This window comes from Macrobrachium rosenbergii, chromosome 51 (genome assembly GCF_040412425.1).
Source record: "Macrobrachium rosenbergii isolate ZJJX-2024 chromosome 51, ASM4041242v1, whole genome shotgun sequence".
Lineage (NCBI taxonomy): Eukaryota > Metazoa > Arthropoda > Malacostraca > Decapoda > Palaemonidae > Macrobrachium > Macrobrachium rosenbergii.
The window spans coordinates 50333264-50350369 of record NC_089791.1 but is presented as its reverse complement, the minus strand read 5'-3'; the positions used below and the strand labels follow the sequence as shown (position 1 = coordinate 50350369).

At 42.3% G+C, this 17106-nt stretch overlaps 1 protein-coding gene across 2 annotated transcripts in view; it reads right to left on the bottom strand.

The window, feature by feature from the left end:
- The window catches only part of LOC136833395 (putative methyltransferase C9orf114 homolog), a 70049-nt gene that overhangs the window by 18566 nt on the left and 34377 nt on the right, over positions 1-17106 (bottom strand). For both annotated transcript variants that reach the window (XM_067095492.1, XM_067095493.1), the window contains exon 4: positions 5040-5292. In XM_067095492.1, coding sequence (XP_066951593.1) covers positions 5040-5292 — 253 coding nt within the window. The remainder of the gene's footprint in view (positions 1-5039; positions 5293-17106) is intronic.

Sequence of the window (17106 nt, the reverse complement as noted above, 5' to 3'; positions counted from 1 at the left end):
CCGCCTTACTGAAGTGGAGTAGAAAACACAGAAGGAAACTACAGTAGGAGGTTCAGAAACAGTCAATTGAGTTAGGAGCAAAAGCAGAAAGGATTCTGCCACAGAACAGAAACACTGACTTGAGACTAGGCCAGACGAAAAGAAATGATGAAACAAGTGCTTGCCAAGCACAAAAACCACCAAACCAGAGAAACTGAACCCGTCCAGGGAGAATGACTCTGCACCCTTAATACCTTCTCCTCACTACCTAACCCAAACCTATCCTCCTTTATCACACCTAGATCTTAATTCCTGACTAACATTATCAACATTAAATTTATCAATACTACATGGGGGTTCGGGGGGGGGGGGATCCTTCACTGCCAGCTCCGCACCGAGGGGGCCAGCAGACCCTACCCACTCAGAGGCTTGCAATTCTGCCACTACCCTCAGCATGCGTTAGGGCTGGTTCTGGAACAGGCAGGGGAGCTGAAAAGGAAGAAGGATTAGACATCCTACCACTACTACTATCCCTATCTGAAAAATGTTGAAGACTAGCTATTAAATTTTCCATACTACTTGCAATCCTATCCTCTATCTGTTTGACTACTTCTGAACTTACTAAATCCATCAACTGATCTGTAGCAGAAGCCTGAGACACTTGGGGCAACGAGAATCTGACCGACGTTTGCCACCCCTGCTAGCCAAAGACTTGCGATGACAAATGTAATCCTCCATCTCTTGTGCCTTCCAATCGGAACATTCATCGCAATGAGTCTGCACATCACACTTAACCTTCCTACATACCTGACAGAATGTCTATCGTGTCTCAGGGTACTCATCCGCCTCTTGCAGGAAGAAGAAGCGATGAGCGCCAGCATCCACTGTCGTAGGGGCAGTCAAGGTTGACGTCGAAGCCGAAGGTGCGGTAGTAGAAGGTGAAAGAGTCCATGATGAACAATTGAGACCGGGAACCAGTGAGTCCAATTCCAAAAGACGTTCCACATCAAAGATATCCAGAAAATCCAGGAGAAAAAACTGGTAAATACAATCTAGGTCTTCACCAGAAATCCAGAATACAAAGAGAAGTCAGGCAATAGGAATAAAACCTCGCACTGCAGAAGGAAACAACCTTCCAGCAGTGCGAACAAAAAGCAATTGACGAAAGCGGGAGTGTCGGTGCATGCCTGTGTCAGCGCTGCCAATCATTTGTTATGGTAGCTCAAGTGACAAGATTTTACCTGCAGTGTTGGTAATGCTGGCTGTTAAAATTCCCAATTGTAGGATTGGTAACTGAGAGTTGTTCGGGATAGTGGGATTAAGGGGAATTCAGGTGTTCAGGGAGTGTATTGCAATAAGTAAATTGCATTCACATACTGGTAGCTAAGAAAATTTACCTAGAAAGAAACGTGTTTCTCTACGCAGATTTGAGAGCTGAATGAAATAAATCTTCAAAATACCCCAGGTGGAACCAAACTAAGCATTAAGGGTCACCTCCATAACACCCAAGAACATTTTCATTCACCACTCAATAGAATGAATGGTGGAGAGGTATAAATATTCAATTTTTTAAGAGAACAAGATGGCCTGTCATCTTCATGGCCTGAAACTTCTCTAGTTTGTTGCCATCTAGAGAAGGAAAACATTAATAATATGTTTCCCTAACATCAACGGTTCAACTTACTGCCTTCATGGTTGAGAAATTACACTGAGTAATTATTTTAGCTGCTATAACACTAATTTATTACTCCCTAAGCTCTAGAAGGGATATAAACTACAGTACAAAAATCTCCCCATATTAAAGAAGGCTGTCAGCCTCAACTCTGAAATATTCTTTCCCCTCTTCTTTCTAAACATCTGTACAAGGGGTGGAATCCCCAACCATCTATCAATGCATCTGACAGTCACAATATTTCTCCAGTACAAGAACCTAAAACATTCCTATGGCAAAATAGCCAGGATCTCTCCACTAATGATCTCAACATTTCTCTATCAGTAAAACTTCTTGTTATTCCTCCTGCACTTACAATGGCTGTTTTTTTTTACTGCAGAGGCCAATGTGAAACCTGTTATGGAATACCAAAATTAAACATTAATTGTAAATTAAGAAGAGCTACTACAAAAGTGATGGCTGTACTGAAAACTGAACATGAACTGTTACTAAACAAAGACACCACTGATAAACCAGCAGAAATTCATAGGAAATGTCTAAATTTATCAAATAAAAAACTTTAGATATGGTGCATAGATTACCAGTTGAGAGCACATCTTGGTTTTCTGTCAAAAATACTAGTATACAAAAATAATACAAAATTCAAGCAACTGTCTGGTAATATACACCAGATTTTGTCCTACACATTGGAGCCAAGAATTTCATGCATGATTATAGCTTCAATAAATTCAGTACCACAGTAATAAATGCCTGCATATAATAAAAGTAATGTATGACAAATGAGGAAAGAAATATAACCTAAATTAAGTTTTCTTAATGCAGTGGCAAAGGAACAAACAATCTGATTTTATGAGGCTCAAGCCTAAATGAATCAGAAAAATTATTTGCTTTGAAGATGGAGGACCCTAAGAATAATAAAGAGTGGAAAATAACATGGAAGAGTGTAAGAACAGAGGAGATCCAAAGAAAAACAGAGAACTTCAAACTTTGACTAGTTTGTTAATATTAAACGCCTGTTGATCGAGCATTAAACGCTGACTAAAATTGTCTGTTGAATGCCGAAAGTGGACGAGCAAAACGCCGACTACAAAAATTTCAACCTTCTCGGTCAACTTTGACTACGACCAAATGGTCGAAAAACACAATTGTAAGCTAAAACTCTTACATTCTAGTAATATTCAATCATGTACCTTCATTTTGCAACAAATTGGAAGTTCTCTAGCACAATATTTCAATTTATGGTGAATTTTTGAAAAACTTTTTCTTACGCTCAGCGCTGTAACTCAGAGAAAATTTCAGAAATTCTTTCAATCATTTTGTCGTAATTTTTGCACTGTTCTATATTAGCCGTTACATAAAGTTTTATATATGAAAATGTGCGCAATTTCATGTATAATACAACAGAAAATAACTCATGGTTGTAGCTTTTATCAGTTTTGAAATATTTTCATATAAATCACAATAACTGCCTGAAATTTCAACCTTGATCAAGTTGACTCGACCGAAATGGTAAAAACGCAATTGTAAAGCTAAAACTCTTACATTCTAGTAATATTCAATCATTTACCTTCATTTTGCAACCAATTGGAAGTCTCTAGCACAATATTTCGATTTATGGTGAATTTTTTGAAAAACTTTTTCTTACGTCCGCCAGAAATTCTTTCGCCACGTTGTCATAATGTTTGCACTGTTTTATATTAGTCGTTACATAAAGTTTTATATATGGAAATGTGTGCAATTTCATGTAGAATACAACAGAAAATAACTCATGGTTGTAGCTTTATCAGTTTTGAAATATTTTATATAAATCACGATAACTGCCAAATTTCAACCTTCAGTCAACTTTAACTGACGTAAAATGGTAAAAACGCAATTATAAGCTAAAACTCTTACATTCTAGTAATATTCAATCATGCACCTTCATTTTGCAACAAACTGGAAGTCTCTAGGCACAATATTTCGATTTATGGTGAATTTTGAAAAAAAATTTTTCCTTACGTCTGCTGCGGTAACTCGCCAACATCTCAGAAATTCTTTCGTCATGTTGTCGTAATGTTTGCATCGCTTTTACATTAGTCGTTACATAAACTTTTATATATGAAAATGTGAAATTTCATGTAGAATACAACAGAAATTAGCTCATGGTTGTAGCTTTTATCAGTTTTTGAAATATTTTCACATAAATCACGATAACTGCTAAAAATTTCAACCTTCAGTCAACTTTAACTCAACTAAATGGTAAACGCAATTGTAAGCTAAAACTACATTCTAGTAATATTCAATCGTTTACCTTCATTTTTGCAATAAATTAGAAGTCTCTAGCACAATATTTCGATTTATGGTGAATTTTTTAAAAACATTTTTTACGCTCACGCTATGGTAACTCGGGGCCGAACATCTCAGAAATTCTTTCGCCTCGCTGTCATAATATTTGCACCGTTTTATATTAGTCGTTACATAAAAGTTTTATATATGAAAATGTGTGCAATTTCATTTACAATACAACAAAAATAACTCATGGTTGTAGCTTTCATCAGTTTTAAAATATTTTCATATAAATCACGATAAATAGAAAAATTTTACTTTGGTCAACTTTAACTCGACCAAATGGTCGAAACTGCAATTGTAAGCTAAAACATTTACAGTCTAGTAATATTCAATCAATTAGTCATTTTTCAACAAACGGGAAGTCTCTAGCACAATATTTCGATTTATTGTGAATTTTGAAAAAAAAATTTTAAATCCGCGCATTACTTAATCTTCATGCATCCTTTGTGATAATATTTTCTCTGTGTTGCTTTTGATCGTTTTAAAATTTGTTATATACCAAAAATCATCGCAATTTAGTGTACAATACAACTAAAAAAAAATTAAGTCATTAGCTTTAACCGCTTTGCTTATTAGAATGATTTGTATACAATTATATGTTTTTTTTTTGCTGTCATATATTCCAATATTTTATATGATAATGATATTTTTTCATTTCTGATGGTTGCATACTAAACTTCAGGCAATGACAAAAAAAATGAGCCAAAAATTAACTCAATCTTAAAACTAAGCGCTGTGATTTTTTGAAAAACTTTTTTTCCGCCTGGCGCTTAACTCACGAATTTAACGGCATACGAGAGACGTTTTTGTAAATAGGGCTTCTCAAGTTAAAGGGTTAATGATAACAAACAATTAGTAAACATAGAAATATGAGAATTATCCTTCTCTAAACAGTAGATTTAGAAAATGGCATATGTGCTTAAGAAGGCAAATTAAATGAGAGAAGCTTTGTCATGACAGGTGCCCATTTGGCATTCTGACCTCTCACAGGTAGTTATGACGTCTGTAAAACATTAATCACATTTTGTACTTAAATTCTCAAACAAAAAACAAGTCTTACCTCTGAAAGACTCTTTGCAACTCGTACAGAATAGCCCCAATAGTAGCCCTTTTCTGATCTGGGTTCACCAGGGGCAACCACACTACCATGGATGTCACCACTGTTCTCATCAATACCCTCTGGTGGATCACGTGGTAGCTTGACAGTCACTCTTAATCCAGGATCTACCTTCTTGTCAATTAATACATTTTTACTAAGGCCAACATCAACAAAGGGAAGCTGGTCTTTGCATTTCTCTAGGACTACCCCTTCTCTGCAAATAAAAAATATGGTGAGTTATATACACAGTTTCTTTACCCAAGTGTATTAAGTACAGTATATCTAATAAGTAATGACATTTTGTTTTTATATTAGATTAAAGCAAAATCAATAAGAGTACAAATGTAATGAGAGTCTGAGTTGAAAAGAAAATTGAAGATTTTAGCAGAAAAATTAAACTTCTCATAAAAACAAATAAATTAATTTGCAGTGTCAAAATTTCCACGGACAACTTCTTAAGCCTTGAAGACGCAAGAAAAAGACTTGTTAGAAAATCAACTACAGAGTGACCATATGCACATTTGCACTCTGATCCCTTGAAAGAAAGGAACTGCTGGCCTTATTCTTTCACATGAAATTTTTAACAGCCTGAACAAAGAGAACTGGGAGGAGGTTAATTTATTATGATTAATGGTTTGTTTGAAAAATGTTGTTTTTATGCTATAAGCTTCAAAACCATCAACCATTATTAGCAAGAATCACTATTTAACTGAGAGGCCAATAAGGCAAGAAGTCAACAAAGCAGGTAGTACAAAAGCTGGAAACACAGCAACAAACAGCAGCCACCTCAAGAACATAAAACTATGAAAAAGAATAGGTACTGGAGGGGGTGAAGGACAACTGGAAAAGCAGGTAATGCAGAGATTGAAGGTGCAGTAAAAGATGGAGTGGTTGCCTCAAGAACAAATGCACAGCAGGTAACAGGATCTGAGTGCAAAAACTGGTGCAAGAGAAACTGACAAAACCACATTAGTCAGGCAGAAAAGATGCTGCACGTACAGGAACGGCACGCAGACCAGGAGCCTCAGGTGCAGAAACAGAAGCTACTAGAATAGCACAAACATCAGACAGAATGGGAGTTGTATGTGCATCATTGTAGAGCAGCATCTGCTGGAACAGCAGTCACAGCAGGCAAACCAGGAGCTGCATATGCATTTACAGCATAAGCTGAAGGTTTGGCCAAAACATAAAGAGATATTGTTAATTGAAGTTATGTGTCTCCAATATTACTCTTTCTCTTTACTCCATTCTTTCCTTTTAAAAACATGAACCTCATATTCTGAGGAAGCTTGCATATCAACGTAATGGATTTTTATTATTAGTTACATAATTTATAAACATTATGAAAAAAAATAATTCTGCCTGAACTCCCATCAATCTAGGTCTTCATCCATCCTCTTTTCCATGATCTCCTAGGCACCCCTACATGTCTTTGTCAAGCTACTTCCATTTTTCTTAGATCTCCACCAATTCCTCATTTATAAGGTCTTCCCGCTATACTTCAGCCTTTGCGTCCAGGCATGATCAAGTGAGGCATAAAAAAAGGATTTTGACAAAGGAAAAATCTATTTCTGGGGAGGTACCAGAGAAAGTTTAAATGTAAAGTTGGGGTTATTACCCCAGAGCGAGCCCAAGAAATGGAGCGGGTATGGTAAAGGGGGTGAGATTGTTACAATCACGGGACCCTGCCCTATAAAGATTCCCAGTGCCAAAAGTCCCAACGAGAGGTGCTGATAACAAACCCATGCACTACTCATGACTGTACACAAGGCAACAACTAGTCGCATCTCCATGTTGCCAGCACCCACCCCACCAGAATGATGTTTACCATGGGAGGAGAGAATGAAATGGTGGACATCGGGCTCCTCTCCCCAGAAATAGATTTTTCCTTTGTCAAAATCCTTTTTCTGATCGGGGTCCCATGTCACCCGTGAAATAATAACAGAGAAATAAATATCATTCTTATGCTATTAAAGACAATGAACTTCTTGTAAGGAATAACTGAGGCAGTGAAGGGGAAAGTGACTAAGAATCAGCAAGGGAACCAGAGAAAGGGACAACGTCTGCCGCCACCAGAGAATTTAAGAGCTTCTAAAGATTTCAAACAGTGACGTTTGAAAACTAGAGAATTCCACCCTGAACATTTGGTAAGGTCCCTGAAATTCATGTAATGACCATAATTAATGTAAGTGGCCACTGCTCTAATACCATGAGTTGGAATTGAACCTGAATAGGCTTGTTTTAAGAAATACAAAACTTGCTGCCTAATAGCAGACAGAATGACAGTCATCCCTTTCTAATAAAAAGAGGGCCTGACAAAAATTGAGAGGTCCTGTCAAAATAAGCCTGTAAGGAATAAACTGGGCACAGAGACAGACCTTTTGAAAGGAGTACTTTCCAAGGTGACCACCCAAATGAGGATCTTCAACTTTAGCTAGAAAGTTAGGGTGAGGAATTCGCAACACTACTCCCTGATGTGGGGAAACCAAAATGGTTGGTTCCATAGACAGGCAGACAGTACAGGAATACTAGCACTAGAAGCTAAGTTGATTAAAATTAGGGTGTTCCCAACAAGGAAAGGTAAGAACAAGATGATTGTTGTCAATGGGTTAACTCCGATACATTACTCAAAGACCAGGAAACCGAATGTGACGGAGTACTGGTCTCAGACGAACACAGGCCTTAGGTTGAGGTTAGGGCCTGTGAGGCTGATTTCAAAACCGCACAAAACACTGGGTCGGTGCGAGCAAAGGCCATTACTGTAGCTTCAGAAACTATATGAAGAGTGCTAGTTACTTAACTGCAGAACCATACTGCAGCAGAGTAGAACCTCTCTGATTCTAGGGAATATAGTAACAACAGGACCAATACTAGTTTCCCCTAAACTGTAATTTACAAAAGACCACAAAGCTAGGGCACCAGAACTTTGAGGAGGCTGACACAGGCTGAGTTTATACCACCTGGCAGTTTTGGTCTAGATTTAACCAACTGTTTCAACCCTCGAAGGAGTGGAAACCAACTGGCTTCCGGTCTGCTGGGAGTTACTAGACCTACTCAACCCCTGAATGTTCTGGAACTTGTGAAGGACTTTAAATAACAGGTCTAACAGGGGAACAGATAAACTAACTTCTCCACCTGTTCCAACCTAACGACACTGTGTCCGTGGAGAGAGCTAGAGGGTCCAGGCCAGCCAACAAGATAGTTTGTGGCTGAATTGGTTGCAAACAGACCTACTCTAGGTCCAGAATTATATCGAAAACTACCTGAATGACGCCCGCCTAAGGACTCATTCACACCAGGGGAGCTCGATAGGGAAAATACAGCGACCTTTTGAATTCTACGAAGGGTGGCAGACAGATTACTTTGTGTCTGTTTGCTGGAGAAGGTTGAACCATAACCTGATTGATTCGGATTCGGACTTCAACCCCTTGTTTACGCAGCGCACTACTGCTGTGTTGTTCAGAACCAGCCTTAAATGAATCCTCCTGGGAGAAGAAGTTTTCCCAAGGGCAGGAAGACTGCCACAGCCCCAAAGCATTGATATGGAACTGCCGGAACGCTGGCCGACCAAGTTCCATGTACTTCATGGAGTTAAAAATATCCACCCCACCCGCCAGAGAGGGGACGGTGGAATAATAAATGGAGGGGGAAGCTGAAGAGGAACTGACTTCGATAAGCTTCTTGACTGTTGCCCAAGGCCGGAGGCCCTTGTTCGGAGGAATCAGAGACATGTCCTGACTCCGCCTATACCCAAGTTATAAACCCAGCTTTGACTTCAGAAGGAGAACCGTCACTGAAGTAAACTGAAGAGAGCCCAAGACCTTTTCTTGGGCACGGCGTAGAGGTAACATTGTTTTGAAGAAATGCCTGGTTGCCCTTGCTATCTCTTTTCTTCCGCTTCCACTGGATTCACAACCACTGAAGGCCTCTGAATCAGGCGGATTCCTTCCTGTGTACTCTGGAAGCCCAGAGACTCCAGAAAGTCGATTACAATGGCCGGCACTCCGCAATCCTCTCGACGCTGGATGCCCAAATGAGCCAGGCGACTAGATATGCTGCCAGCATAACCTTCTAATACCGAGCTGTTGAACTACGGTATCGCTCAAACTGGCAAAAGATTCTGGGGCCACATTAAGGAGGGCATGATCCTGAAGGGGCACGGGCCTGCCCCCAGCCTGAATCCCAAGAAGGGAGAGAACCTCCTGCACCAAGACGGATAGGGAAGGGCCGAAAGGTCATAGAGGTGGTTACGGCTCCACGGTGCAGTAGGATCCGAACTTCAAGACTGTAAGCATCCGAGACTTGTCGCATTGAATGAGGAATATAAACTGGACAAGTCTGGAATTATTCCCAGCGGAAGGGAACTTCTTTTGGCAGACTGAAAAGTCTGCCTTGCGACACAAGTGTCTCGCTTTCTTTATTGCCTGTTTCTTTAACAAACTTTTCACAAAGTCATCCAGAGCCCTGGCTGTAACTGACAGAACCTGATTGGGGGAGGGGAGCAAACAGTCCAGCTCCACCCCAGGCCTTTGATATACTCTGAGGCCCAGGGACTGAGGTTCCACTGGCCCCGAAAACGGTACAGCCTCCGCCCACCTGAGAAATACCACTGGGAGAGGCTTGCCTGCCCCCTGGAGCCTTTGCTCTTCCTCGGAGAGGAGCAGGATGCTTCCCTGCCCTGTGATAACCCCGAGGCTCAGTGCCTCTGGTAGAATGCCTAGTGAAAGTTTTTTCCTTGGGTTTTCGTGAGGGAAGCAGTGAAACCCAGGCGGAGACATATGGGGAGCCACTAGGGCTGATGTGTTGGCTGAACCAGCACACATTGATGTGGAGGCTGGGAGTGAGAGGCTGACGGTTGTCCAGGGCAGGAACCTGAAGAGCCTGCACCACTGCCTGAGCAGGGGCGCTTGAACTACATGAACTTCTTTGCCGGACTTGGGATAGGCCCGGCAAGTTCAGATTGTTTCCGCATTGTAGGGTAGACCCCTAACGAACGGGAGGCTCTGATTAACTTTAGTAGCCCCGACAGACGTAACAACGCCCACCTGGGGAAAAGATTAATTCCCCAGGTGAAAACTGTTCATAAGCCTATTTGGCTTCATGGCGAACGTGGCTGCGAAGATGTGTTTTCAGCTGTCCAACCGGACTGTGATGAAATTAAACAGGTCCTGCAGAAAACCTGACAAGAGGGATTTTTATCAGACCCAAACAACGAACCGCCATTATATACCACAGACATTGCTTCCGTTAAAGTCAAAGAGTTCAAGGACCTGGCAAGCCTGTCCTTACACCTTTGTTTCAGATTCCGGGAACGACTCCGAAGCTTAGGAGCTGTACGCTGAATAAATTAGAAGCGTGAGTCCGGGGTTTGAAGATTCCCTGTGAACGTATCTGTGGGATCTGTCTCCCGGAGATGTGTCAGTGGTTAACTTCCGAAACAAGCCTGTTGACAAGAGGGGCTACATTCGGAGCACAAGGGGTAGGAAGCAGGTTTCTCAAAGAGAACACAGTAAAGACCCCTTTAGCTGGCGTGAGCTTGAAATTCTCCGCAGCCACACCTTCTCAACGGAGACGACAGCCCAGTCCCTAGGAAGATGAGGGTTTCCTTAGGGATCTTGTCAGATAGATTCCATGCCCCTTCTGTCAGTCTGGCAAAACCCGGATAAGGGGATACCAGACCGAAGGGAAGAAATGCAGTTCCACCACTCCGTGTGCCCACACCGGAGAAGGGTACCTTCATGCATGGAAGCATAAAGGGTTAGGCGCCAAGGGTTCCCCAGACCGGCGGGGAAAAGGGGAGGTGTCTGGAACGGAGTAGGATTCTGGAACGGAGTAGATTTGCAGGTGATCCGCCGCTAATGAATCCTGAGATTAATCTCTTTGGGATTTAAGCTCCTGGGAAAGGGAAAGCACGGACCCATGAGGCAGATAGCTGGTTAGATAGTTTTGATAGTTCGTCAATGACCTCATGTCGCAGCTCCTTATAAGGAGACCCATAAAGAGTCTGCAACAAAGGAAGGAGGGGGTAACCGCCTTACTCTGCTTGGGCGTGTCCTTTCCAGAAGACGAGGCCTAACTCAGAGACGGCAATCGACTAGAGATCCGTGACGTCCTCGAAAGGCCCCGGAGCGGGTCTTCTGGGTTTTAAAAAGGTCTTTATTGAATGATTTCACTTTAGGGACGGTAGTAGACTAGGAACCGTCCAAAAGGGATGAGGATCTAACGAATCTCCTAAAGGAAAAAAAGCAAAAAGAAGGAGGAGAGCTAAGCGGAAAAAAGCTTGTCTCACTTATTCTCGCACCTACTAATTGCTCGGGACGATGTTCACGTGGTACGAGAACGACTGAAGGCCGCAACGTCTTCAGTAAACCCTCCGCAAATAGCTAATTTATTTTAAGAGGACTGGTCATCTTTGACCCCGGGCAGCCAAAGGGGCAGCGACTTCTTCAGCAACTGACGCTGAGATCTGGGCGCCGGGAAAGGAACATTACAAATGTCCACCAAAGGACATAGGATTTTCTGTCTCTACGCTTTCGCCCAAGCGCCCGACCCCGGACTAGAGCGTCTGAAGCGAAGAGTTACGAGATTCTGCAGCTGGCCCCCAGGAGGGGGAAAATTAGGACCCCAAACCCAGGAGGAGCAACTATTAATAAGTCATATGAGACGGAGTTTGGCTTGGAGGTAAACCGAGCAGGTGTATATGAAACCTACCGATTCATCAAGTATCTTGCCCGGGAGTGCCCAAAACACGAAGGAGCGACATAAATAAGCCATGGAGGCGTAAGTTTGGCGGAGGTAAAACCGATAGGTGTATATGAAACCCACGGATTCATCAAGTAGCTCTGCTCGGAGAGAGCATAGCATACATCACAACCGTCCGGGTGCCAAACTGTAATTCCCAACACAGACCGGGCAAGACCGAATGGGAACTACAGAACTCGGGCGCTGGCTTGTTGTAGGATTGCGGAGCATACCTGCACTTGACAACACCAGCTGTAAGCGTGAGATATGAGCATGCTGGAACGGACGCCGGAGAAGAGTTCCGTAGCAGCGACTTTAGCCTAGTCAGACCAGGAAAACCCCGAGTAAACCAGAGAGAGAAAACTGACTAACAGATCAAATCTCATAGATACAAAAACAAAGCCACCGGAAACATTCCGAGAGACCATGTTTAAAATTATGTGACGGATGCAAATATAGTGGGAAGGTTATGAACTGTCCGGAGGTGGCGACTCAGAGCCAAGAGAGGAAGATATCCTGAACAAAAGTGATAGCGGGGGAATGGAACACCACCGCTAAACACTATAGCCGCCGGAGCGGTAAGCAAGAGAGAGCGCCCAACAATATAATGAAACACTGAACAGGTAGTTAGCAAACGGAGGGGAATGCTGAAAGCAAATAAGACGAAGACAGTTAGGTGAAAACGCTAACTGGCCTCGTGATGAGATCCCAACAGCGAGGTGCTGGACTGGTAGGAAGCACCCACGAAGGAAAACAGTCGTAGAAAAGGAAGGGGGAGGGAGGATAGGCCAGGAGGTTGAACCCAAAGCAGCGACCAGGTGGGACAGCACCAGGGCGCCCAGAGATCCTCATACATCCTCTATGTGAGCTGTGTTGCACAACAAGAGCAAGAGAAAAGGGGAGGAAGGGCAAAATCCTCTACGGCCAGGAGAGCAAAGAAAGGTAAATGGAGTGTGAACAGGAGTGGGGAGAGCACTCCCGGTCACCTCTAGGCCCTAGGTGGGGTGCCAACCGATAAGGTCAGACACTCAATACCGAGGGACAAACCAATCAATGCAGAGGGAGGGATGGCAAACACAGGCACAAAATAAAGGATAAATGCTCTCAAGCCTTGGTAAGTTAACAAACCTTGTGAACCAGGAGAAACAAAGGGATTGGGCAAAATGGGAAGAAGGGGTTTCTGATACAATAAATTATAGTTGAGCAACCCAAAGAAGGATTGAACTAGGATAGCTCATGATGAATCCCTCGCTATTCCAGCTTAACCTATCAGGAACATTAGCCTAAGTTGAAAAGTGAGAAACAGGAGAGGGTGGACGTAGGGCTATATACCCAATCAAAACCAAACAGGAGGGAAGCACCAGACATGAAACTCATGCGTACAGATCGAGATTGCCCCCTTAACCTTTTTTTTCCCGAAGGAAAATGCTATAGCCTAACTTAGGCTAATTTAACTGAGAGACGATGCAAAGGAGCATCGAAGGAAGCCCAGAAGAGGGATAAAAGCTAACTAACCAACCCAAACAGAAAGGTAAATGGAGTGTGAACAGGAGTGGGGAGAGCACTCCCGGTCACCTCTCGGATAACAGAAAATTACTATAAGGTACATGTAGGAGGATAGCCAGGCCCAACACGACATGAACGTGAAGGGAAATGGCCGACCTCAAGTTATATAAAATTACCCAAAATAATCAACAAAAATTCAAAAGCATCCGAGCACAAGGTCAAACGTAAAAGAATAATCTTAAATGTACCAATGAAAATCATGTTCCCATAAGCTTAGAGAAGTGAGAGTCTAAAATAAGGCATAATAAAGCCATGATAATAGTTAATAGGCCAGGGGAACCACGAGCCTAAACAGCAAGACTGCACTTGACCAGCAGGGGAACACAAAATTCTACAAAATACACTAAATTGTAAAAACAAACAAATAACAGTAACAGTACCAACAGAAAATAAGATTCCCAGGAAGCTAAGAAGTGAGGGACAAAATTAAGGCATGATGTAGAAATTATAACAGCTTAATAGGCCGAGGGGAAGTCATTAGCCTAAACGCCAAACTTCACTTCGTGAGCAAAACGGGCACAGAACAAACATAAAAATAATCAAACCCACTTAAGAATTAGGAATCACAAATTGGGAATCTCCCAAACAAGAAAAATTACAAATAAATTACACAAAACAAATATGCCGACCCAAGACCAAGAGAGGTCATGAGACCTTGTGAGAGGAGATCGAGACGGGCATTATAAACTTTAATGATTAAACTAAAGCGGGAATATGGAGCCTCAATCGCCTAAAAAACAACAAAACACTGGTACTCAAGTTTAGTGAAGAAGAACCTTAGGATGCCATAATAGTGCAAAAAGGCACAAAAAGGGCACAACATTACGTGCAAACGAAATTGCGTGCTAAAATGGAATGCGACTCAGTGTTGCCTTGTACAGTCCATGAGTAGTGCATGGGTTTGTATTGGCACCTCTCGTTGGGACTTTTGACACTGGGAATCTTTATAGGGCAGGTCCCGTGATTGATAATCTCACCCTTTACCATACACGACTCCATTTCTTGAGCTCGCTCTTGAGGTAGTAACCCCAGCGCTTTACATTTAGCTTTTCTCTGATACCTAGCAACGGAATTACCTAGAAATAAGTGCTGAATGGATTATTTCACCGGGTGACACGGGACCCCGATCCAGAAATAGCTCTAGATGTTTGATCTGGTGCTCCTCAGGTGAGAATCAATATTTGGTGCCAGGCAGTTTGAACGAAGTTTGCAGAAAAAATGTGTGAATCACTTGAATAGGCCATAAATGACTTATGGCAACTCTTCTAGCAACACTAGCACTTCAGTGCAGGAGGGAAATCAATGTGACTTGAGATTTCATGGTCGGGGGAATGTACTGCATCCCCCTGTCCTAGGAAACCTTGTATATATTTACTCATAAATATATCCAGGACTGCTGCTGGTTTTAGTTCTTATCTTTTATGGTATTATGCCAGCTATAATTGTAATTCTGCAAGTGTAACAAAGAGCTACAGTGTGAGACCTTCATGGAAGATCAGGTGGAAAAAAGTGCAACTAGAATGTGAGGGTAGGAACTCAGCCTCACTCACTACTTACCTACCACTGTCAAGGCATTTTAATTTTCAGAACTGGTCTAACCTAACAAGATACACACAAAAAAATCAATAAATATATAAACATACATTATTCTCTTGACTTAACAAGTTACTTCATTCATAGTTGCAAACATTCTATAAAAATAATTTTTTCATGATAGAATTGAGTTTCATATATACTGTACTTACCAAGTAATTACCAAGTAGTTCTAACTCATGCGGCAGCCTTTATTTAAAAAATCACAGTAGCACTTCGATAGTTTAGTGTACGTGACAAGCCCCACCCACCAACGGGAGTACTAGAAACGACTTAGCAGGAAACCTCATTATGTTTGTGCCTTTACGTCCATGAGAGGGGTAGAAGGAGGGCTCCAATCTGTAATTACTTGGTAAGTATAAATGAAACTTAATTTTATCATGAAAATAATATTTTATATAAGTAGCTTGCCAAGTAATTGCATAGCTGAATCCACATTGACAGGTTATGGTAATGACTTTGAAATAGAACAGTTGCTAGCACTGAAGACAATGCTTGTCGTTTCCTTATCTGGTAAGAGAGCTACTGAAGTTAATTACTGCCTCCGGTTGGTGCTCATCTTAACCTGTTGTGGTGTGGCGGTATAGCCATGGAGTGCCTCTACTTAGATGGGAGCTTTGCAGCGAAGGATATGTTCGATGGCCAGCAAAGCACCAATAAGTGGCCTTGCCCTAGGTGCAGTTCCACAATAAAAACAACCAGACAATGCTTTCACCTACACTGAAAACACCACTACCCATCCACTGAGACTGGTGGGCACTCCAGGTACACTGTACCCCCTGGCTCCCAAAATTTAACACCCAACTTTAAGGCGAAGAGATAGTTGGAGAAAAGAGAGATTCCTATGCTTCCTACCCCAATACCATGTCAGCCACTGATAATGGCCCCAAGGTACTGCAATTTTCAAACAATGTTTCAACTTCTTTCAAATAGTGAGACGCAAAGATCGGTTTGCACTTCCAGTTGACCGACTGCAGAATGGAAGTGAGTGACACATGTGCCTGAAAGCTAATAAGATAGAGACTGTCCACACGTCATGAGCTTTCACTGTAAAAGTAGGCAAAATGTCCTCCTGAATCTGAGAGTAGGCCTCAGAAATTAAGTCTCTGACGAAGAAGGACAATGCGTTCTTAGTCGGAGGGTGAGACAGGTTCTTGACAGAGCCCCAGGGGTTACTGGATGGTCCTCTGATCTTCTCAGTCCTGCTCAGCTAATACCTTAAAGCCCTAGTAGGACAAAGAACTCTCTCTTCTCACTCAGAGCCAAGGTATCTGTTAAGGTCTTAATGGAGAAAAAACAGGGCCAGGGCTTGGAAGGGTTCTCGTTCTTGGCTAAAAGTCCAAGGGTAAGGAAGCAAATTGCATCTCCTTGTGAAAAAATCTATCCTTTATCGATGTCTTGGAACTCGCTATGTTAGCAGTACACAAGGCCACGAGGAAGAGAGTCTTCTGAGTAAGGTTTCTATGAGAAGAGGAACGAGGGGGTTGAAAAGCAGGACCTGTCAGCCACTTCGACACTACTTCCAGGTTTCAGGAGACTGGATCTTCCTTTCCTGCTTAGGCATATCAAAAGACTTGAGGTCGTTAAGATTTGGGATTGACGCAAGATTCAGGACCATTGTGTTTAAACAATGAACTAAACAAAGCTCGATACCCCTGAATGGTGGAGGACAAGAGAGTCCAAGATCTCCTCAGATAAAGAAGGAAATCTGCAATTTGGGTCACAGACATCTCAGAAGAAGAGACGTTGAGTCTGAGACACCAGCTTCGGAAAATCGCCCCTTCGTCTGCAAGACATGGCTAAGAAATGGATGCCAGCATCTTGCAATAGCCTCTACAGCATGTCTTGAAAACTCTTATGCTCTGACAAGAATGTACAACCCTTTGGTATCTCTTAAAGTAAGGTTGTCTGAGTAGACATGGTTTTTTAGGGGAAAGGAGTCTCGGAAAGTCCACCCACAACCATAGTACGTCCTGGAACCATTCTTTTGTGGGGCTATGAGAATCATCGTAACGTTGCGATGAGCCCGAGACTTGTTCAGCACTCCCGTGACCATGTTGAAGGGCGGAATGGCGTAGCCCAAGAGGACTCCTCAACCTAGAACCAAGGAGTCTATATAGAAGTCTAA